The 23,438-nt window shown below is 40.3% G+C and overlaps 1 protein-coding gene across 2 annotated transcripts in view; it reads right to left on the reverse strand.

The window, feature by feature from the left end:
• LOC124883963 (unconventional myosin-Ic-like) overlaps positions 1-22,166 on the reverse strand; it is a 60,758-nt gene extending 38,592 nt beyond the window's left edge. The window contains exon 1 of one of the 2 annotated variants that reach the window (XM_047391476.1): positions 21,948-22,166. In XM_047391476.1, coding sequence (XP_047247432.1) covers positions 21,948-22,037 — 90 coding nt within the window. In that variant the 5' untranslated portion in view covers positions 22,038-22,166. Of the gene's footprint in view, positions 1-17,092; positions 17,569-21,947 lie in introns of those variants that run through there. The other variant, XM_047391479.1, reaches the window with a different exon arrangement.
• Between the last annotated feature and the right edge of the window lie 1,272 nt (positions 22,167-23,438).

The following is a 23,438-nucleotide window of genomic DNA, read 5'->3' on the forward strand; positions in this document are numbered from 1 at the left end:
ACTCCGTCCCTGCTGAAGTATAGCATCCTACAGCATGATGCTGCCACCACCATGTTTCACTGTGGTGATTGTGTGTTCCAGGTGATGTACAGTGTTATCCACCACCCAGTTTCGGTCTCATCTGACCAGAGCACCTTCTTCTACCCGCTTGTTTATCCCCTACATAGCTTGTGGCAAATGGTAAATTAAACTTATTATGGCTTTCTTTTGTGTGGAGCTATATCTTGTAGAATGGGGTCTTGTTTTATTAAAATGTGACATTTCTTGTCGAAGTGGAGTTTGTTTCCCAAGCCTCCATCAAGTTTCTTTGTCAGTGTATCTTTGTCTGGTGAATGTAAGCTAATATTAAGAACCTGGGATACAAAGGTGAGAGTTTTAAAACCTTTATTTATAAATGAGACTCTTTTTGAAGTAAGATAGGAAATAATGAGCCGGCCTAGTGGACAAAATTCTGAATACTAAAAGACAGCACACAAGTCAGATTTTTATTTGTAAAATATCTGTGTGTTGTCTGTCTTCCACTTCACAATTATGCTGTATTTTAGGGTGGTTTATCACAAACTCCAAATAAAAGCCACTGAAGTTTGTGCTTCCAAAATGGGAAAAAAAGGAAATTTTCAAGGGATACAAGTACTTCTGCAAGGGGCTGTCTCTAGTACAAATTACATACTATTAATAAGACATAAGCCTGATGTATTTTGCACTCATTTTATTCTGTGTTACTGTTACAGTGTGTTTTATTTTCATCTTTCTAATTTCCCCAGGTACATTCAGGTACATTCACTTCCCGGGTAGCGCGGTTGCATCATGCTGAGCATGCCCTCGGTTCCAAGGTTGCTAAGCTCATTTCTACCCTACGCTGTAAGTTTTCGTACTTCAAAGAAAAAAATGCTGGGAAATATTCAGCAGAGACATCAGCAATATGACCCCTCACTGCTAATAAATAACACAGTAAGTCCCAATGATTGTTGAAGCCATGGAGATTAGCCTGGAACTCAACCATTATGATGGAGCAGCAGTACTGCAAATATGTTCATGTTTGATAAACTAGAGCTAAATCCAGATAAGGAAATAAAAGATTGATCTTTTAGGTTTCACAGCCGAGGCAACCATCCATAAATTACTTATATCTCTCTTCATTACAGAAAGATTAAGAATCAGTAAGATATGAAACTCCTGTCCCAGTGGGCAAAATTCCAACATATTTGTCTTTCATCTAAAAACAATATGTCTGCATTCTTATGCTGACATAAATTATGTTGAAGGAACACACCTATACTGGGAGAGTTGTGGCTGTTGGCCAGCTGCAATATGATGAAAGATTGATAGATCCTGGGATCTAATCAGAGCACCCCATCCCCAACACGACAGTCTCGGTCAAAATCTCAATGAAAGAAGCAGCAAAGGAAGGAAAATGAGAATTAGCATGGTCATCGAAAGCCGAGAGGGAATGTTTGGCAATTTCTAGCCTTCTCTTTCAGGCATTATGTCTGTTTCTGCAGAGGCAGGACAGGATGTCTTCTTGAAACTCTCCAGTTTCAACAACAACAAAGGTTTCTCTTGTACAGGTCCTTCTCAAAATATTAGCATATTGTGATAAAGTTCATTATTTTCCATAATGTCATGATGAAAATTTAACATTCATATATTTTAGATTCATTGCACACTAACTGAAATATTTCAAGTCTTTTATTGTCTTAATACGGATGATTTTGGCATACAGCTCATGAAAACCCAAAATTTCTATCTCACAAAATTAGAAAATTTCATCCGACCAATAAAAGAAAAGTGTTTTTAATACAAAAACCGTCAACCTTCAAATAATCATGTACAGTTATACACTCAATACTTGGTCGGGAATCCTTTTGCAGAAATGACTGCTTCAATGCGGCGTGGCATGGAGGCAATCAGCCTGTGGCACTGCTGAGGTCTTATGGAGGCCCAGGATGCTTCGATAGCGGCCTTTAGCTCATCCAGAGTGTTGGGTCTTGAGTCTCTCAACGTTCTCTTCAAAATATCCCACATATTCTCTATGGGGTTCAGGTCAGGAGAGTTGGCAGGCCAATTGAGCACAGTGATACCATGGTCAGTAAACCATTTACCAGTGGTTTTGGCACTGTGAGCAGGTGCCAGGTCATGCTGAAAAATGAAATCTTGATCTCCATAAAGCTTTTCAGCAGATGGAAGCATGAAGTGCTCCAAAATCTCCTGATAGCTAGCTGCATTGACCCTGCCCTTGATAAAACACAGTGGACCAACACCAGCAGCTGACACGGTACCCCAGACCATCACTGACTGTGGGTACTTGACACTGGACTTCTGGCATTTTGGCATTTCCTTCTCCCCAGTCTTCCTCCAGACTCTGGCACCTTGATTTCCGAATGACATGCAGAATTTGCTTTCATCCGAAAAAAGTACTTTGGACCACTGACCAACAGTCCAGTGCTGCTTCTCTGTAGCCCAGGTCTGGGGAATGCGGCACCTGTAGCCCATTTCCTGCACACGCCTGTGCACGGTGGCTCTGGATGTTTCTACTCCAGACTCAGTCCACTGCTTCCGCAGGTCCCCCAAGGTCTGGAATCGGCCCTTCTCCAAAATCTTCCTCAGGGTCCGGTCACCTCTTCTCGTTGTGCAGCGTTTTCTGTCACACTTTTTCCTTCCCACAGACTTCCCACTGAGGTGCCTTGATACAGCACTCTGGGAACAGCCTATTCGTTCAGAAATTTCTTTCTGTGTCTTACCCTCTTGCTTGAGGGTGTCAATAGTGGCCTTCTGGACAGCAGTCAGGTCGGCAGTCTTACCCATGATTGGGGTTTTGAGTGATGAACCAGGCTGGGAGTTTTAAAGGCCTCAGGAATCTTTTGCAGGTGTTTAGAGTTAACTCGTTGATTCAGATGATTAGGTTCATAGCTCGTTTAGAGACCCTTTTAATGATATGCTAATTTTGTGAGATAGGAATTTTGGGTTTTCATGAGCTGTATGCCAAAATCATCCGTATTAAGACAATAAAAGACCTGAAATATTTCAGTTAGTGTGCAATGAATCTAAAATATATGAATGTTAAATTTTCATCATGACATTATGGAAAATAATGAACTTTATCACAATATGCTAATATTTTGAGAAGGACCTGTACAGTAAATAGTTCATGACAAAAAACCTTTAACAGATACTGCAGCATCAAACTCAAACCCATTCAACAATTTTCATCTTTTGCTATGTTATAACCACATGCATTTCACTGATAATTAATGTGATAGACCAATCCTAAAGCAGTGCATATGAGTGACGAGGCAAAAGAACAAATAGCCTTCAGATGTTTTACAAATAAAATCAGAAAAATGGTGAATGGAATTTTGTTTTCAGCCCCCAATACCTTGCAATACCACCGTAGCTGCAATTACAGCAGCAAGTCTTTAAGGGTGTGTTTCTACCAGCTTTGCACATCTAGACACTAAAATGTCCATTCTTCTTTGCAACATAGCTCAAGCTCAAAGAGATTGGGCACAGAGCCTTTGTGAACATTGACTTTCAAGAAATGCCATGGGTTCACTATCAAACTTTGATCTGGACTTTGACTGGGCCACCAGCACACATGAATATACTTTGATATAAACCAGTCCATTGTGACTATGGCTGTATGTTTTGGGTTGTTGCTCTGCTGGATAGTGAACCTTCACCCCAGCTTTAAGCCTTTCTAAGTCTCCAAAAAGTTGTCCTCCAAGATTGCCTTCTATTTATCTTCATAGAGCGTACCATCGTCTCTAACCAGCTTCCATGTCTCCCTAAAGAAAAAAAATCCTCATAGCATGATGCTGCCACCACCTTGTTTTACTGTGGGGAAGGACTGGTCAGGTAAATGTGCCTTGTTAGTTTTCCACCACACATCGTTTGTATTAGCCAAATAGTTTGGCTTTGGTCTTATCTGACTAGAGAACCTTCTTCCACATTTGCATCTCCTACTTATAATACTTCTTCTGGACTTTTTTCCAACAATAGCTTTCTTTTGGTCTAAGGGTCAAATAAGCAGGACATATGGGTCAAATCTATGGAGACCACAACTAACATCTGAGCTGTGGATCTTGGCAGCTGTTCCAGATTTCCCATATACCTCTTAGCTGCTTCTCCTTTGTAAGGAACTGCATATGAAGTTTTGACTCTTCTGTTCTGGATTCAGGCTGTGACAATGGCCTGAGCAGGATCAAACGTTAGCTTAATGTCAACAGAATGAGGAAAACATTTGACTTTTGAAGTGTTAAATACATAAATTCATGTATCCTATATGTCAGGACAGAAGGGAGAAAGGGACCCTGAACTGACACAGGAGGCAACGAATCACAGAGAGACTGAAAAACACAAAACACATGGCAGGTGTGATGTCAGAGCTAAAGAATGTGAGCCATGTGGGCAGCAAATGAGAGCCGGGGAACCAGAGGTGGAAAGAGCACGAGAGAGAAGTGTAGAAGAAGAAAAGAATGAAGCAGGAAGTTGGTTAAACATGCTGAAAACTGTGATAGTAAAAAAGACTTGAGTCAATGAATGAGAGTGTTTGTATTTTTTGGAGATGACTAAAGTGTCAGCCAGGCTGAAGAGATCCAGGACTATTGACACAAGGGGTTTCCCAGGGGCCAAATACACTCAAACTGGCCCGCCACCCACATGGGCTGCTTCTCTCTTGAAGGCCTTAATGATCTGGGTTAAGAGAAAAACCACAGACCATAGCAATGTGACATTTTGGCACAGAACACTTAAGTGACAAGAAAAGAGAGCAGCAGGCTTAAAAATTAAGTAAATGAAGGAAACTGGGCTGCTGGTTTTTTTTCTTCTTTTCAGTTCACACACCAAATATGGAGAGAATCTGTGTCCTTTGCACACAAACACACCCATTTTTCCACTGTGGTAGCGCTTTGGTCATGAAGGCATTTCCTAAAGTCTCCCATGTCTGTCATAGAGGACCATAAGCTCCATAAGCTGAAAAGCAGGAGGGTGTTAGCAGACAATCTCTCTGTGTGAGGGGCAGTAGAGTGCTTAGCATGCAGTCAGAAATACAGTTATTAGAGCTGCCGTCATCAAACTCGAGACAGGCACTACAGCAGGTTAAAGAGTTGAAAGCTCCAAGACGAGTCTGTGCATGCATGTAAGAATGCATTAGAAGCAGAGTACTCAGTTAACAGCAGTCAAGAGCCACATGGAGATTCACATGTAGGAGTAAACCAGGGGGCCCACAGGCAGGTTTGCTGCACTTGGAAACAACCTGATTGAGGTATTTAGGTGAAAAATATCCACCATAATGATACTGAAACAGAAGGACAGGCTCTTCAATGAATGTGGGACACTTGGGGCGTTGCATAATCAGCAACGTGTCAAGTAGGCTGGTAACTCAATATCGCTCCCAGTCAATCATTTGTTCCAACACTTCATGTCCGAGCTTTAAAATCTAAACTTTATTGGGGGGGGGGGGGTTGTGTGTGTTAGTCCAACAAAAAATAGTGCAAAGTGGCAAGAAATAGCAAAATGCATGCATTGTCTTTACCCCCACCATGTCTTTACTTTGTAGAACCAGCTTCTGCTGCAGCTGCAAGTCTGTCATCAACAGTGTTGACTTTCTACAAAAACAGTATTTTGTATGTCGATTAAGATATCATTTGACCTGGGCACCTTCTTCCACATGGTCTCCTGCATCACTTGTAACAAACTGCAACAAAAATGAAGTTGTCTCAACAGTGGCTCTCTTCCTGCTGTTTTCACACCTGAGCTGTGGATCTCTACAGCTCCTCCATGGTAACTGAATACTTTCAAGGTACTGCACATTTGATATTATTTAAAAAATATATTTTAAATAATTTGTCAAATGCAAATGTTAGATTCTGTTATGTGTCAGTTCAATAGCTTCAAATCTGCCATTTCATTAAAAAAAAATTGGAATGAGAAGAAAAATGAGACAGGCAACTCATTTGGGCATTAAAACATTTGATAAAGGTAGGAGATAAAAACAACCTCTCTTTACTGCTACTTATGGAGGGTGAACAGGTAAAAAAGCCTGTAAAAATCAAACTGAGAAAATGCTGGTGTTGCAATTGCTAACAGAGCACTCCAGCTGCAGGTGATGAATTGTTGTGCATTTTGTTGGGAGAATCAAACTCCATTCCACACTTTTGTTTCCTGAAAAATTGCACATCCATGCATCTCCTCTGGTTCCTTCTAGCATTAAACACTTCCATTATCTTGCAGTATTCCCCCTCATCCCTCTCTTCCGCGTGTCCTCCTTAGAACAGGAGGCGGCGTCCTGGTTGTGTTTCTACCTAGCAGCCTTTATATGAACTGAAGCCTGTTGTAGTGATGGTTAGAAAAGTACTGACTTCTCACGACAGATCCTAACATAGAAAAAAATACTGGTCTCTCGTGTTGTATTCTTGTCATATTGTCTAGATGTACACATAAAATGCTCACAGCAAACAGGATTTGCATTCATATGTTGTACTGGTTTTTTGTGCAAGCTTGCGTTGCTTTAAGCCCCCGATGTCACCCAGCAACAGCATGCAGTCAATGTTTAGACTTCGTAAAATGAATCAGGAAATGCTTGATCAGATTTGAATAATGGCATGAAAATTGGACATGTCAACATATTTCCCCTCCACAGTATGTCTAGCATTGTTACAGTATATGCTAAGCTGCTAAGTCTCCAAACAGGGAGCTTCCTGTTTACCCTGAGCATTTCCTCCAAGCTGATTAGTTATAAATGACAGTGGGGACAAAACAAAACCAAATAATGGTGTCTAATAAAAACATCATAAAAGCTGGCCTATTCTCTGTTCCTACTATCATCTCAGGCTTATCTGTCAGGGTAGGTGGTCTATTAGACTACTGGACCATCAGAAGAACAAATAGCTGTCAATATGACCCCTCCTCTGAAAATGTCACAAATTAAGCAAAGACTGGAAACAGAATTGTACTTAGAAATTATCTGGTGACCAGAATAAGACGATTTTAACTGATTCTGACTGGCTGGCCTAAAACCCAAAGACCCAATCTTTTACAGTCAGTGAACATGCTATAACCACGCACGAAAAGGTCACACCAACAACTACAGCACTCTTCAATGCAGAAGACTTAAAGTTAGATGTTTTCAGTATCAGCAATGTGTTTGAAATGAAGCCAGAGGTAACACAGAGATGTAAAGAGATTTTTAAATCCTCTTGAGACATGTCTGAGGTTTATTCAGGCTGCAAGACAGCAAGGGCAAGTAAGACTTAAAGCAGATAACAGGAAGGCTGAACAAAGTACAGCAAAGTTGCTTTGCTGTTTCTTTTTAGGGTGTCTGGTTCTATCTTGGAACATGCTGGATCTGGAATTATTGGCAATCACAGAGCTACAGTAAGGATCTACATTCAGTATGGAATAGACAGGAAGACGGCGAATTTTATTTATAAAAGATGCTAAAGACAGTTTATAACGATGACTGTTGCAGTTTTACTTTGTTCAAAAATGTAAAAAATAAAACAGTTTTACGACATAGCAGCCCGACATCTCCTTAGTTTTGATTACCTCTAGTGGCAGGAAGGCTAGATAAAAAAAACTCTCATAGTTGTTCTTATATTATAGTTCTTCAAGAGAAATTGCAATCTGCTAAAATGTGCATCAGACAATCAGAACTTTACAAAAACCAGCCACAAAACTGATTTCTGCACCCCTAATTATAAAGTGTGGCATTTAAGGAAGGGCCGCTCCTCAGAAGCCAACACTTTTCTAATTAAAATGCTCTTGTGCTCACTCTAAAACTGACAAATGAGTGGATATATATATGAGTGAACAGCTTGAACTGAGAGAGCAACTTCTAGAGAGGGAAACTTAACACAGACCTCCTCCCAGCACAAGAGGATGGCTCAGCAATTTGATCATGCAGGCTTTGTTGCAACATCTCTATCTGAATCCTAAAAACACACACACATACACACGCTGCTCCACAGAAACACATTGCATTCTGAGATATGCATCAACTTATCACACCCATTTCTAAATGCTGTCTTTAAGCCTTTGCTTTTATTTTCTGTTTGCACGCACACACAGGACCAAACATCCACCATCAACATAAAATTATCAGAAAGAAAACACGACTTCAGTTCAAACACACTCGGTTGCTGCAGGATGCAGCACGTCATTTGGTTAGTCAGCCAGCAGTGACCGGACTGTTACACAGACAAACATTTAATCCCTGAAGCCATCCCTATGATAATGATGAAATGCTCCCAGACAGACAGACGTCGAGCCTTGTTTCGTTATATAAAAATTCACATGGAGACAGGGAGGGGCAACATGGTAGGGGGGAGGATGCGCTCGGATCCAAGGACGGTATACACAAAAAGATGTTAGATTATTAGAAACCCGTGGACAAATTTATGAGAAGGAAAAAGAAAGAAAAAAAATTATTTATGGAAAATATTTTATAGGGTCTGGGGGTTCTCAGTTATGTTGTCAGATCAGATTACAGGGCCTCATTTAAAAATTTGTCACTGAGTATTTCAAGTTTATTTAGTTGAGATTCTAAAGCAAAAAAAATGAAGGTGTAACAGCTACACACATGATCTGGTGAGTACTTCTCTCCACTTTCACAGACACAATAAGTAAATCCCACCGGGGAGAGATCTAAACAAACAGCTGTTTCATCTCTTCCTGGAAAGCAGCAGAGGATTCTCCAAATCTCTCTCTTTCTCACATTCAAACCACCAAAGAAACACCAAGCAGGACTGCTGGTCTTTGTTGGACACTAAGCGTAGACACTTGGGGTTGGGAAGTAGGTATGCAACTTACTGTGGCAGTATGGAGGGACAGCTGTTAACAGGGATTTGTGCATTCACAAATATTACCCCAGGACTTATTTAACATTTCCCTGAATTTCCAAGCCCCATTTCCAGCAATAAATCGTTTCCCAGAACATACAGTTAGGAATGTTGATAGCAGCATTAGCCAAAAAACATGGTAGAATCATTGTGTGGTGTTTAAATTCAGTTACCAGCACTGGCAATATAAACCCCAAATTTTACAATGTTTACAACTGACATTTATAGTAATCCTTTAAACTTATGCTAAAAATGTGCCAAGTTTTAAGGATGATTACAAATAATATTTGAAGATTTCTGATAAAAGTAATTCAACCAAATGGTAAATGAAGAATCTAAGTATTCATATTAACTGATTCAATTGTCAAAGCAAGAGTACATCGCTGATCTGGTGAAGAGATGCAAGTCAGACAAATACAGAAATATGTATGGGGGGGGGGGGGGGGGGGGGTTAAATTCTGCAACACCCATTGACCCTTTGAGCTCTAGAGGCATTCATCAATCCAAACCAAGCAAACAAGACACGCCATACGGACCTTTGTTTCAACAAGGACTCAGATTTGCCTTTGGTGTCATATCACAGTAAATACCAAGTAGGCAGCTGCGTCACACACTGAGTGTATTGTTTGGGATTGGACGTCAGCACAGGTATAAAATACTACAAACTCTGCTAGGCAGAGAAAGAGTCAAGTAGGATAATCGCACAAAAACAGACAGGAAGTTAAACCTGCAAGGTCCTAAATGGGGATGCTGATTGTGCAGAAAAAACGTTTTCCCTGAATCAGGAAAAAGTCAGACAATAAAAGATGCAAATATTTAAGTTCTTAAAAAGGTGGGTTTAGAAGTGTCCTGGTTCTATTATGCAAGGATTGACATTATTTATGTGAAATAAGCACAGTGCTGTTATTCCTGAGACCACCAATGCTCTCTACGCTTGGGAAGCAGCATGGCAATACAATGATGCACTTCAAGATGCATTTAAATAAACATCTACTATTTTGCATGGATTATTGTTGGATCCATGATGACCATGCAGTCACACCCAAATGATTCAGTAAAATAATTGCAAGGTTCAAAAGGGCAGATTTTACTGAACCCATAAAACAAGAGCTGCTCTCCTTCAGGACTGGCAGCAAGTACAAACTACAAGAACAGATGAAATGGGATTATCAGTTATCTTGTTTTAACAGGGGTTAATCTGGGTGCAGGTGAAGGTGTGAGTACAACCAAGCAGGATTATGAAGTGGCTTGGTCAGCAGTGGTGCATGTGAACATGAATGAGCAGTTCAGTCCCCAGATGACATAGACCACGCCCGTCATAGAGCTGTGCATAATGTGAAGCAGCCCATCGAGGTTCAGGAAGTCTGTCCCTGGAGAAGACTGTAGTCACTGCTAATGATGCCGTGATCAGTCACATATCTGAAGTCTGATTTTATGGGACAGTATTTGAGCTGTGTTGGCTGAACTTCTGTCACTGCAGGTCTGTGACAAACTCTTGGCTCATTCAAAGATGTTACTTTAAAACAGAGAAACAAAATGGAATGGGCATTATTTTTGGAGGCATAGAAAAAGTATACTGGGTTGTTTAAGGACATCCCACCTCCTCCAGTGCATGTCCAAAGATGGCAGTGAATCTGACGTGGGGTCTTGACTCATGTCCAGGGTGGTTTCCAGTCTCGAAGCAGTTCAGAATATAAAAGCAAAGTGAAACGGGATGAGTCACTCGTTACATTTATTCCCAGCAGGGTGGTGCTCACACTGGCCGCTTTTGGGATGTTGGAAAATAACCATGTGGAATTTCAAAAGCAGCTTTGCTAAAGAGACTTTCTGAAAACGAACAAAGCCCACACTCTCAGTACAGTAGGAGATCCTTTCCAACTGACTCATCAACACTCAGGTAACATATATGCTAAGCTGCTTTAGACACTCTCCTCTAATTACTGCCATTCTACTGAAATGCTTCTGCAAAGTTTCCCACACTGCATCTGTAGGTCATCTGATCCCCCAAGGTGCACAAGGGTCCTCGTGGCTAACCACAGCCAAAACAAGGTTCTTTAGCAATAGTAAAAACAGCCCAACATTTTATTGTACCTACATTTCTTTTTTAACCTAACTAAAAAAATTACATTTGATTTGAATTATATCATCCTTTCATTTTAATACAAAAGCATTCAACGTTTTTTTACATTTAAATCAGGTTACAACAACAAACTTCAGTGGATTTCATTGGGATTTAACGTGATAAACCAACACAAAGTAGGTCGTGATTGTGAAGTGGAGGGAAAACAATGCTTTTTTAGGTCTTTCAAAATTAACAATCTGAAAAGGGTGGTGTGCATTTATTATTCAACCCTGATTTATTCTCTTACCCCTAAATAACATCTGAGTATAAATGCAGCTGTTCTGTTTCTGGCCTCAGAACATTAGTGAGCAAACAGCACTGTGAAGTTGAACAAACACAGTTGACAGGTCAGGGAAATGTTTTGGAGAAGTTTAAATCTTTATAACCCAAAGCTGGTTATAAACAAGCCATAAGAAGTCCTGTTTGCATTTTGCCACAAGCCATGCAGAGGACACAGCAAAAATAAGTGGAAGAAGGTCCTCTGGTCAGATGAGACCACAATTTTTGGCCCCCATGCAAAACAAGGAATGTATAATGGAACACACTAAATCATCTAGAACAACTTTCCCATGGTGAAACACGGGGGTAGGAGCAGTATGCTGTGCTTTTCTTTAGCAGGTAAAAAGAAACTTGTTCAAGGTAGTTTATCTTGGAAGAAACCCTCTTAGCTGTTGCAAAAGAACAAGATGCACATATTCATGTGTTAAAATTGTCCAGTCAAAGTCTAGACCTAAATCTAATTAGTAATCTGTGGCAAGACTTGAAAATGACTCCTTCAGACTCACCATCCAGTCTATGAATGTCTGTTTATGTCCAAAGCTGGCAGAGACATTGTCCAATAGACTTGCAGCTTTAATTACAGCAATAGGTGGTTCTACCAAGTACTGACTCAGGGAGGGTTTAATTCAAATTACCACCACACTCTAGAATATCACTGGTATGAATGTGAAAACAATCATATTTTTTCTACATCACAATTGTGAACTGCTTTGTGTTAGTCGATCGTATAAAATTGCAACAAAATACATTGAAGTTGGTAATTACAATATGAAAAAGTTAAAAGGGTATGAATACTTCTGCAAAATTTGGCCAGAGAATAAAAATGCTGTGACAGAAGAACACAAAGGTCAACTACTGTACTGTAAAAATTAGAATTTAAGTTGTAGTTTGAGGTTGGTTATCATGAAATTTAATTCAGTAAGAATCTTGTGATTCTCATGAAGATACGTGATTTTATGAACATTCAGATTTTGTTAAAAAAACTGCTCAAAGTTTTCTGTGAACTGATGCTAAAACTATTTTAATGAAGCCTAAGGTCTCCAACTGTCTGTCTGCCAAGATTAAGATCGATAAGGTCTAACTCGGTTTCTGAGCAGCAACCATCACGCACACCATCTGCTACACATACCATCAGCATCACTCACCCAACTCTGAAGTTGATGTACTTAATGTACTCGAAGTCTAACCTGATCTGATACATCTCATGTTGCATTCCACAGATTTGTCTCACAGGAAGTAAGAAATCATTTTGCAGGCATCATATCATCACTGTGAAAAAAAAATCTGAGCTGCCCCTCCCCCCAAATAAATGCTTGGAATACAAGTAAACATGTGTCATGTTTAGGATAGGTAAAGCTACAGCTGATCTGTCATAGGGATGAAAAAAAACGACTATTAAACAAGAACTTCTAGAACATTTTTATGAAAATGTAAAGTAAAATGGTGAAATTTTAGGATGTTTACATAAGTTATCAGCAGTCTCGCATTAAAATGTAATTTAGGGCAAAATTATATATCCCAGCACCTCAATGTATGAATAAATGAGTCCAAAGGGTTGATTTTCAGCAGCAGATATATTAGGTCCCTATCAATCTAATTTATGTCTCAGATTAATCTGATCTTATTGCTATCAAATGAGAATGTCCAAAGCCCTGTGTATCTTAGTTCTGGAGTTTTTCCTGCACTCACACGTGACAGATTGTAGACGAGGCATGCAGTCATGGGAAAAAATTACGTTTCCATGACTGTCAATGCCGTTGCGGGAACAACTAAGTACATCTCTGATGATTCCTTAGGATTTAAGAGGGAAAGTAGCTGGGAATCAAATACCTCTGATTAATTTATCATCAGCAAGTTTAACCACTTCTACAGAAGCAAGAGTTTGTTAACACAATGCCAAGGTGGATAGAGATCAGCAATGATCAAAGAGACAAGAGGAAAAAAATATTCAGAAATTTACCTCTAGTTGGACCATGCAATTTTCAGAAAATAACAGAAGTTAACTGTTCAGAAGCTAAGTTGGTATGTCGGTGCTAATGTTTGATGGCACAGGTAGAAAAAAAGAACAAATATGGCTTGTTTGGAACAGCTGATCACAGGAAAGGTGGAGGCATGAAAAACACCACATGCCTTCTAGAACAGGACAGAAAAAGAGATGTTTGGGCATAATGCATAACTATGTTTGGAGAAAACCAAACAAAGCATATCAGCACAAACACCACATACCAATTGCCAAGCATGGTGGTGGGAAACTGATGTTCATATTTATATACCAAAAATTCTAAAGTGAAATGTGAAGCCAGCCCAAACAAAATCTACACCAAATGCCTAAAAGACAAGAATCAAGGATTGTAATGGACCAGTCAAAGTCCAGACCTCAATATGAGAACCTTTAGAGAGCTATTCATAAACAAATGCTGACAAACCTCAATGAACTGAAGCAATGTGGTGAACCATAGTAGGCCAAAATTCCTTCCCAATGAAGGGAAAAACTGACAGCATACAAAAGCCTGGTTAACGTTTTGCCTCTGAAGTCGGTTCCACACAGAACAAAGTCAACATTTTTACTAATGGACGTTTCCTGTCAGCAGATGTCTAGGGGGAAAATGGACCATTCGAAGTTCTTTTTGTTAAAGCTGAAAGTCTGCAGAGAGATATCTAAAACTCATTTCAGACTGAACCAAGGACATGGTCTGTCCCCGTTCTTCCCTCCCACCCACCAGCCAGTATTTTATCCGTTTCTTTCATTTGTGTGAACTGTAAACTCCCTCTAGTGTGACAACACCATGCCTAACAGCCACTCCATTTGGTGAAACCTACAAAACAGGTTCACATTTTAGGTCATTGAAGTGGAAATAACCCACCCTGATCATTTCCTAAAGCACAGCACAGGTAGTAAATGTCTATCTGTGAGAGCGTTTCCTGTAGCAGAGGTGATGATGTTGATGTAATGGCCAATCAGATGGGTGTGTCCCGTGGGAACCTCTCAGGATCCACCTGACGTGTAGCTGACACCATGTTACTGTGCAAAAACCTTCAACCTGTCAACACCAGGTCGCACTTCCTCCAAAACAAGGTATACAAATGTTTTAATGCATATTTAATGTATTTATATAGTCTACAACTAGACTTGGTTTTCTTTACACTATTTCAAAAGCTGGTTTGTAAGAAGAGAAGCCTGCCATGAAAGGTTCTACTGTCACGACAAAGTGGAGCAATGGAAGACTGGTATTTGATCAGATAAACAGTCAAACAGCAAACCATGACCAGTCTACTCACCTTTTTTCCTCCTTTGTAAGAATCTTTATGAGTAAAAGGAGAATGTGGGAAAGATAAGTTAATGGACCTTTGTTCTGCTCCATCTACCGTGCTATGAAAAACTATTTACCCCTTTACAGATTTCTTCTGTTTTAGCTTTCTTGCCCCAGCTAAATGTTTCAGATTACTAAACAAATGTTAATATCACACAAAGAAAACCATAGTAAATACAAAAGGGAGGTTTTTAAACAAATGTTTTAGTTGTTACGGAAAAACATCTATCCAAACTAACCTGACACCGTGTGAAAAAAGCAATTTGCCTCTAAACCTGATAACCCGTTTGTTCCACCAGCAGCTGCCATCAGGTGTCTGTAATAACTGATGAGTGTTTTACATCAGTGTAGAGGAATTTTAGCCCATTCTGCTTTGCAGAACCTGTGCAAAACTCAGCCACACAGGTGGGTTGTCTAGCATGAACACCCTGGTTAAGGTCATATCACAGCATCTCAATCAGATGTAAATCGATACTTTGATCAGATTTACATCAATCAGATGTAAATCAATACATTTTCACATAGTGCCAGGTTGGTTTGGATATCTTTTTCCCTTAATGAATCAAATCATGATTTAAAAACGGAGTTTTGTATTTAATTTGGGCATCTTTATCTGATAAAGTTTTTTGATGATCTAAAGCATTTAAATGGAACAGAAAATAGCAATGGGGAAGCGGGCAGCGATTTGGTGGAAAGAGGCCTATTTTCCCCTGAATTAGCTGCTCTGGTTTTAACCACTAAAGGTGACATCCAACCAAACTCTTCACACTATATGAAGCATGTGTTTAATGGAAAATCAAAGAAGTGAATCACAGTGCAGCATGTACCACTGGAGGTCTGTTTTGGAAAAAACGCATAGACATTGATGTTTTGTGTCTGTTGTATAACTGTGTTCATGCAGAACATTTCGCCTTGGGTAGTTTCTAAAGAGCCAAAGAGGTTCCTAACCACTATGAAAAAGTCAATGTCACTTCATACAGCCCTGCTTCAAAGCCATTTATCTTCAATGACTAGCTGTCATTTAAGGCCTCACCTAGCCCTCCAGGTGACCTCCAGAGGTCTGATCTGAACCCAAACAACCCAATTTGGACCATTTTTAGAAAACTCTACTCTAGTTTCCCTTCAAAATACAGTTCTCGGAACAAAATCAGTGATATGCACAATCCAAATACCTTCTAGAGAAAGGTTTTATGAGCATACAAGACAAATTGATCTATATTGCTACAATAAGAAGCAGAATCTTTGAAGGAGTAAAAGTGAGGTGTTCAAAACTAAGAACGCCTTATTTCGCTGCCAGTGGTACTGGTCCATGGCACTAAATGGATGGGTGGATGACCTTCAAATTCTTCAATTTTACTTCAACTTAATCTCCACATGGATGAAACTTGGGACACAATTTGGTGTTTCAGGAAAATTACCCCATCATTAAGCTCCTGGAGAGGCCTCCAGAAGCTGTGATCTATAACATATTGAACATTTGTTAACTATGCTCAAAAACCAGGTCCATGGAGGGAACACAAATAATCAAAATGGGTTACCCCATTTCCAAAAAGAAGAATGTTTAAAAAACCTGCCAGTATTATGGCAGCATCTTTCTGACAGCTGGTTAACTTGTTTTGCTACAATTCAGCAGATTTTACTTTCATATTAGATTAAATATGCTGACTTTTGAGAAGCTTCGGGCAGAAACTGGTTAGACTAAAAGCCAGGTGTTTCATACCCACTTACTTCCCATGTTTACAGACCAAACACACATTAACAAGTGGGCTAACCTGTTGACTCTAAACTGTGGAGACAGGTGTCCAGTCAGCATGTGTCTTAACAACTGGTGAAAAACTTGCAACAATACAGAAAAATCTCTCCTACAAGTGTAATGAACCTCATACACCAGGGTCCTCTAAAAGTTCAACGAGGGTAGGGATGGGGTCAGGTAAGACCTGTTTATTCACACTGGCTCACAAGTGTTGAAAATGGACTTTTCAGACAAACAGTCAGTAGTTAATATTCATCATGGAGGTCTTCACCAGACACTCACTTAAAGTACAACAGTAGATCAAACAGTATCATTCCATCCAGTCACTTCACAGCACTCCTGGTGCTGAGGTGCGGCATACTATTTAGTTAAGAGTCTTAGTCTGTGTCTCGGTGGAGTCTATAAAAAGACAACCCCAACCTTAAGGATTTATTGTTGTGGGCCGCAAGCCCAATTAGCACTTCTAGTGTCTTTCAGTCAGCCAATCGGAAGCTCTGCTGTGACACTTAGAGGGGATTACACTAAATCTGACAAAAAAAAAAAAAAACTAACCCGTTTTAATGATTGTTATTGCAGTTTTTTAAACATTCTAGCGGAGTTTGTCACATGGTGCGCTCCAGATGGCACACATTCAGCCAACTCACTCAAACATGCTGCAGCTACTCAGCAGAAACATGCCGTCCACATGTTCCGCAGGTTTTTAGTCAAGGTGAGGTTAATAATAGAACAGAGTAACAAAGTGGATGTTTGATGCTAGAAATAAAGTTTATTATGTCAACAGTAAACATACCTGAGTTTAGAAACAGCCTGAGTTCCTCGGTCCAAAGCAGAGAGCACAGACCGATGGTTTGATTTCAGTCCCCCGCTGTGTGAGACCGTCAGCCCGGTCAGCTCGCTCTCTGTCAGCTACAGTGGCCCAGTCCTGCCGGGTTCCTCCCGACACTCCCACTACCACTCCCAGCGCACCCACAGCGGGCTCTGTTACAGCTTCTCCCACAGTGCCACACACCGCCCCTCCGACAGCCGTTCACCCGCAGGAAACCCCGGTCACTCCCAGAACCAGGACTCGAATGAAGTATGATGGGGACCAGGTGTCTGCCAGTGTGCAGCTTCTGCCGGGATTCGGTTCCCCTGAATCCGCTGTGGGAGTGGTGCGACAATTTCCCCTTTCCTTTTCTGTCATTGAAGGACTGCTACACCCTGAACTACCAGGAAGTTCACCAAAAACCCGTCCCACTCCCTGCAGCACGAGCCACGCCAGGGAATGACCGCAGAACCGCTGACTTTCTCGACGGAACCGGGTTTTATATCATCCTTCTGCAGTGGGCAAAAACTCAAATGTCAGCGCTGGCGGTCTGAATTAATAAGGGTGCACAAAATAATGGTGGATGACTCTTTTTGGTGCGAAAAAAAAACACCTACTAAGCTCCATAAACTGTGGAAACAAATCGTTACCATATTTCAAATGAAAAAGCATTTTAAGAAATGCTTTTTCATTTTAAGAATGTGGCTGCATTGTTTGACTCATAAATGAAATTAGTAATCAATAATCCTATTTGCATTTTAATTTTCTTCTTCAAGACTGCTCATTCTTTCACTTAATTAAAATGAAAAAGAAAAAGACATTTGAGATTTATTTTTCAAAATATGCCCCAGCAAATAGATACCAAAATTCAATTTGAAATGTAAAATTTGAAAATGAAAAAGCATTTCCAGAAATGCTCTTTCATTTTAAGAATGTGGCTGCATTGTTTGACCCATAAATAAAATTAGTAATCAATCATCCTATTTGCATTTTCTTCTTCATGACTGCACATTTTATGCCATAATCAAAAAGAAAACAAAGCAGAAATTGCTGTTTCGTTTTCGTGGTCTGCCCGCAGAGTACTGCCCAGAACTCGAAAACCAAAAAGCATTCCGAGCTGCGGCGCAGCAGAGTGACGTCAGCAGCCGCTCTTCCTCAGCTCCCTGCTGACCGAGCTACCCATCATGTTCGGTAGGGGGCGCTGTGGACGTCTGCATTGCATTACATTGCAAACGTGCCAGAAACTGATTGAATTGCAGCAGGCCGAGCTCAATTTGTGGCAGTGGCAGGAAGAACTGGTAGGTCCGCTACAGCCTGCCACCGAAGCTGCCACCGGAACTGCCACAGTCTGCCGCAGGGTGGCACGGGATTCCGCGAGGATGCCAGAAGGTGCCAGACCGGCCGTAAAAGCTTGCCAATGCGGTTGCCGCAGTTTTTGTGGAAGCTGATGCTGATTATCGGCAAATGGGTTGTCATTATTGTTATAGCCTGTTACCTTTACATAATGATTTCATTATTGATTATTATTTAATAAACAGCTTTAGAACCATAACATAAGGTGATTGTATTTATTTGACATGGAAAATAAATAGCACTATGTGTATGTGTGACGTGTTGAAAGGATGACGAAGATTTATTGCACAAACAGCCGGTTTATTATAGAGCATGAGCGGCTATTCTGAATTATCACTCACAAAAAAATATAAATAAATGCTTAAAAACACGCTGGATGTCCCAGGCCATAAGGCTGCCATGAGGATGCCACAGTCTGCCACCGGAACTACCAGTTCTGCCTGCCACTGCCACAAATTGAGCTCGGCCTGCTGCAATTCAGTTTCTCGGCACGTTTGCAATGTAATGCAATGCAGACGTGCACAGCGCCCCCTACCGAACAAGATGGGTAGCTCGGTCAGCAGGGAGCTGAGGAAGAGCGGCTGCTGACGTCACTCTTCTGCGCCCGCCGCTCGGAATGCGTTCTGGGCAGTACTTTGCGGGCAGACCACAAAAACGAAAAAACAATGTCTGCTTTGTTTTCTTTTTGATTATGGCATAAAATGTGCAGTCATGAAGAAGAAAATGCAAATAGGATGATTGAGTACTAATTTTATTTATGGGTCAAATAATGCAGCCACATTCTTAAAATGAAAAAGCATTTCTGGAAATGCTTTTTCATTTGAAATATGGTAACGATTTGCTTTTTGCATTTAGTTTAGCCTAATTGCCCAGCTTTACCGACCTGTTGAACAGAACTCACAGCTCACAAAGTCAAAATACAGTTTGCTGGGGAAGCATTTGCTTTAATGAAACTTTTTTTTCTTTTTGAATGACTTTAAACTAATCAGGTTGATTAAAACGATAACCACAGTAGTTGTAATATATTTCAGTCGGAGTGGAAGTCAATTAATTCAGGTCCAAATTATGCAGACGTTTGGTGAGAAATGTCTTCACAGGCTGATAAAGTAGCACTTTGTATAAAGGACCTCTTGCGCCCTCTGCCGTGAGCAAAGGTGCAACTACACCGCCATGCTGGGAATTGTTTTTTCCAGTCATTTGGCTCAACCAGAGCCCGCCGTAGATATCATGGCCGGTCCTTTAGCAACCATATATAAAACCATATTCCAAAAATTAGAAAATACGTTCCGATGAGACTTGTTTGTCAGTTTAAAAGTATCTAACAACCTTCAAGCAGGTATTAAAAATAATTTTCATTAAGCCCACATTCCTGTAATAAAAAGGGTTTTTTAATTATTGGTAATATTATACATAATATTCTAATCTTAAATCTCGGGTTTAATTTGCTGTAAGCGGCAAAAACTTTATATTGAACTGTGTGTAATTAATTAATATGTGTTTCACTTGGTGAATTGAGCTGCTGAAATACAGTATATAAACTTGCCATTATTATTCTAATTTATTGAATATTAGATAGATAGATAGATAGATAGATAGATAGATAGATAGATAGATAGATAGATAGATAGATAGATAGATAGATAGATAGATAGATAGATAGATAGATAGATAGATAGATAGATAGATAGATAGATAGATAGATAGATAGATAGATAGATAGATAGATAGATAGATAGATAGATAGATAGATAGATAGATAGATAGATAGATTTAATAGTAATTAATTGTATTTATTCTGTATGAAAACAGCTATTCTGTGAAGGTGTAACTCTGCAGGGAAAGTTTTTTACTCAGAAGGGCTGAATTCAGAGGCACACCATACTTTTTAGAACCATATCTGTGGGAAAAGAATTGAATATCCTGCATCATTTTTCCTTTTACTTCACAATTATTTACCATTTTCAGTTGATCAATCATAAGAGTTAAATGAATAGAAGTTTGTCATAAATTTTACATTAATACTTTAACTAGGATCTGTACATTAGAGGTAAAGATTGTACTGCTTTAAATAAAACCAAACCAAAATTCCCCATTCTGAACCTTCGTGATGGTGAAGGTTATTAAGATTTGTTACAGGCTTCCACACATAGCAAGGTTAGAGCAGACTGTGTCTGATATTACTTCGATTATGCAATGTGCCCTTAGCTCTTGTGGAGGTGACCTCAGCCAGCTGGACAGATGGGTGCACATGAAAGAGCTTGACTGTAATATGGCTGTACCGCCAGAGGGGGGAGTGATCGATTCAGAACAGAACTACTTACAACCAATCAACATGCACTAACACATTGGTGGTATGCAAGGTCGTGTTGGGCAGTCCGACTGTACTGGAAGGAAAAGTTGGTCATAGCTATCCTCTAATTCCAGCCTTTTTCCTCTCCTCACTTCATTTCATTTACTGTGAGTCAGGTATTACACTCAGACTTTCATCGCTACCTAAACCCCTATTTTTCTGTTTTTACTTGAATGTCGTCTAGCTTTGCTGGTATGATGCAGCAACATTTCCATAAGAAACTGGTGCTAATGTGCTTACATCACAATGTTTTCCAGGGGCTTCACAAGAAGGCTGAAAATGTTATGCTCCACATGGCACAGGTTAAAAGCATCACAGACCTAAAAGACACAGGGTTATCCAACCTTGGAGGAATGTGGGAAGGGGAACAAATGAAGCCCAGTTCAGGAATGTCTTTGTTGTTTCCTCTCGTCCAGCCTTCAGTACATTCCACACCTCCCCAGTCATCACCGGGCCTGGCACAGCCGGCTGCATGAACCGTATCACATTCTTTTGACTGAAACTCTAAATCCTGTGTGAATTCATAATTTAAACTGTACCACATGGTGCCTTAGACCTCTGACAGACTGCTTTTAAAAGGCTCAGTCCCTTCATTCCTAAGATGCTGTACACACTGATATCTGACAGCAGCCGCCTGTATCACTTCCCTCCTACATATGTTCAGTGCATACAGAGGGCAACACATGTAAAACAATCAGAGTGGGAGATTTGTCTTCTGTTTTCTGCATGCAACACCACCAAAGCAGATGCTAAAGGTTGAGACCAGAAGATTTCAACCAGACCAGGCTTTGTAAGACTTCACAGCCATTAACATGTCAGGCAGTTTTACTAAAACCACATTATAAAGTCCGAGCAACAGCCATTGCACAAGTTCAGAGTAGCCCTTTAATGGTAACCATGCAGTTCTTTCCATCGTCTCTGAGCTGAATTTTTCTTGTTGTATCAAATAAAGCTGCCTAAGGGTTAGGGTTAGATTTCCCAAATTACCAGTGCCTCCTACGGAGAAAACGTACGTTGTTAGGCATGTCAGTGTGTAGTCAGGAAAAGTCTATAAATTAAGCTCTGTCAGCAGCAACTGCTACCAACCTGAACCCCTCTGACTGTAAGTTTGTTCCCAAAGGCAGCCTTTCAGCTTACCTTGCAGTTATGGCAGTAGTCTTCTCCATTCTTCCCAGGAGAATGGATAATTTCCCCGGTCGGGATCAGCTGGATCCTCAGTTCCATCATTGTTCCCGTCTCCCACTTATTCCTTTACTCTCTTGTGATTTAAATTAGTCTTCTGTTGCCTCCACAGAAAGTGTGATAGAGTAAAACTACCTCTCTCAACTGGTGTGAGGGCAAATCCTTTGGTGCCAAGGAGTGCAATCCCAAGCAATTCCTGAAAAGCATATATGTAAATGTCAGAGATCTTGTTTGTTGTCAGAAAAGCATTTAAGAGTTTCAGGAGTGTTTCTAGTATATGCCTATGAAAACAGAAAAGCACGATGGAGAGACTGTAAATGTCAGTGCAGAGCTTTGCGGCTGGGGTGTTACCTGTTACAGGGCGCTGAGTCTCAGTGAGGGCTGCTTCCCCTCGCTACAGCCAGAGGATGTTGCCTAGTTGGCTGCAGGATCATCTGGAGGATATGGAGCTCAGCCTGACTCGAGGTGGATGTCACATGCAGAGGATATGTATCTTTTGTCCTACAAGTGTGTGGATGTGCGTGCCTGTGAGTAAACACATATGGGTTTGTTAAGAGGTGTAAGTAAATATGTTTATTGAATAAAAGAAAAAGAACCGATGTCAGTAAGTGGGCTGAGATATAGTTCTTTTAAAGTATATAATAATGTCATAACAGTTTTCTAAGTATTAGATGTGATGGACCTGGGCATTGTTCAGGAAGGACTTAACCTTCTCACCAGATGACAGCTGGGCTAGGTTTTAGGCCCCTTTAACCCCTGCAAATTCAATCTTCAAAATGATGTTTTTAGATAAAGAAAATTTTAAATTCTGTGCCAGCAATTCATTCCGGCACAGAACACTTAACCATATTTATATGTTGTCATATACAACATATTTTCTTTAATTATTACTGTTTTTAGCTCCATTCATCTTCTCAATAACTCTGACTAGGCTTCCTGGGTGTTCTCTGGGTACTCTGGCTTTCTCCAACTGTCCAAAAACATGAGTGTTAGGTTAATTAATGAATCTAAATTGCCTTTAGGGATGAGTGTATATGTGCATGGTTGCCTGTCCTATGTGTCTCTGTGTTGCCCTGTGATGCACTGGTGGATGGTATCAGAGCAAAGGAGGCTGCATACATACAGATTTTTATTTGGAAGGAAAATTTGACAACCATGTATCGTTTTTGTGATTGCAACTTCAGTGGGTGTGAATACTTTTAATAGGCACTGTACACAAAAATCTGGACAAGTGTCCTAATAAGACAATATACTAAGTTGCATTGATGGCCTTAGTCTTTATAAACTAATGCCTAACCCTATCAGTGACCTAACCTCAATGCAAAACTGAACAGTTTCAAGCAATTATTTGACTGCAATGTGGTCCCAACAAGGTGAGTAATTATACCAAAGAAGGCCCTAAGAAGTGAACACACACACACACACACACACACACACACACACACA

Source organism: Girardinichthys multiradiatus, chromosome 18 (assembly GCF_021462225.1).
Source record: "Girardinichthys multiradiatus isolate DD_20200921_A chromosome 18, DD_fGirMul_XY1, whole genome shotgun sequence".
In the NCBI taxonomy this organism is placed as follows: domain Eukaryota; kingdom Metazoa; phylum Chordata; class Actinopteri; order Cyprinodontiformes; family Goodeidae; genus Girardinichthys; species Girardinichthys multiradiatus.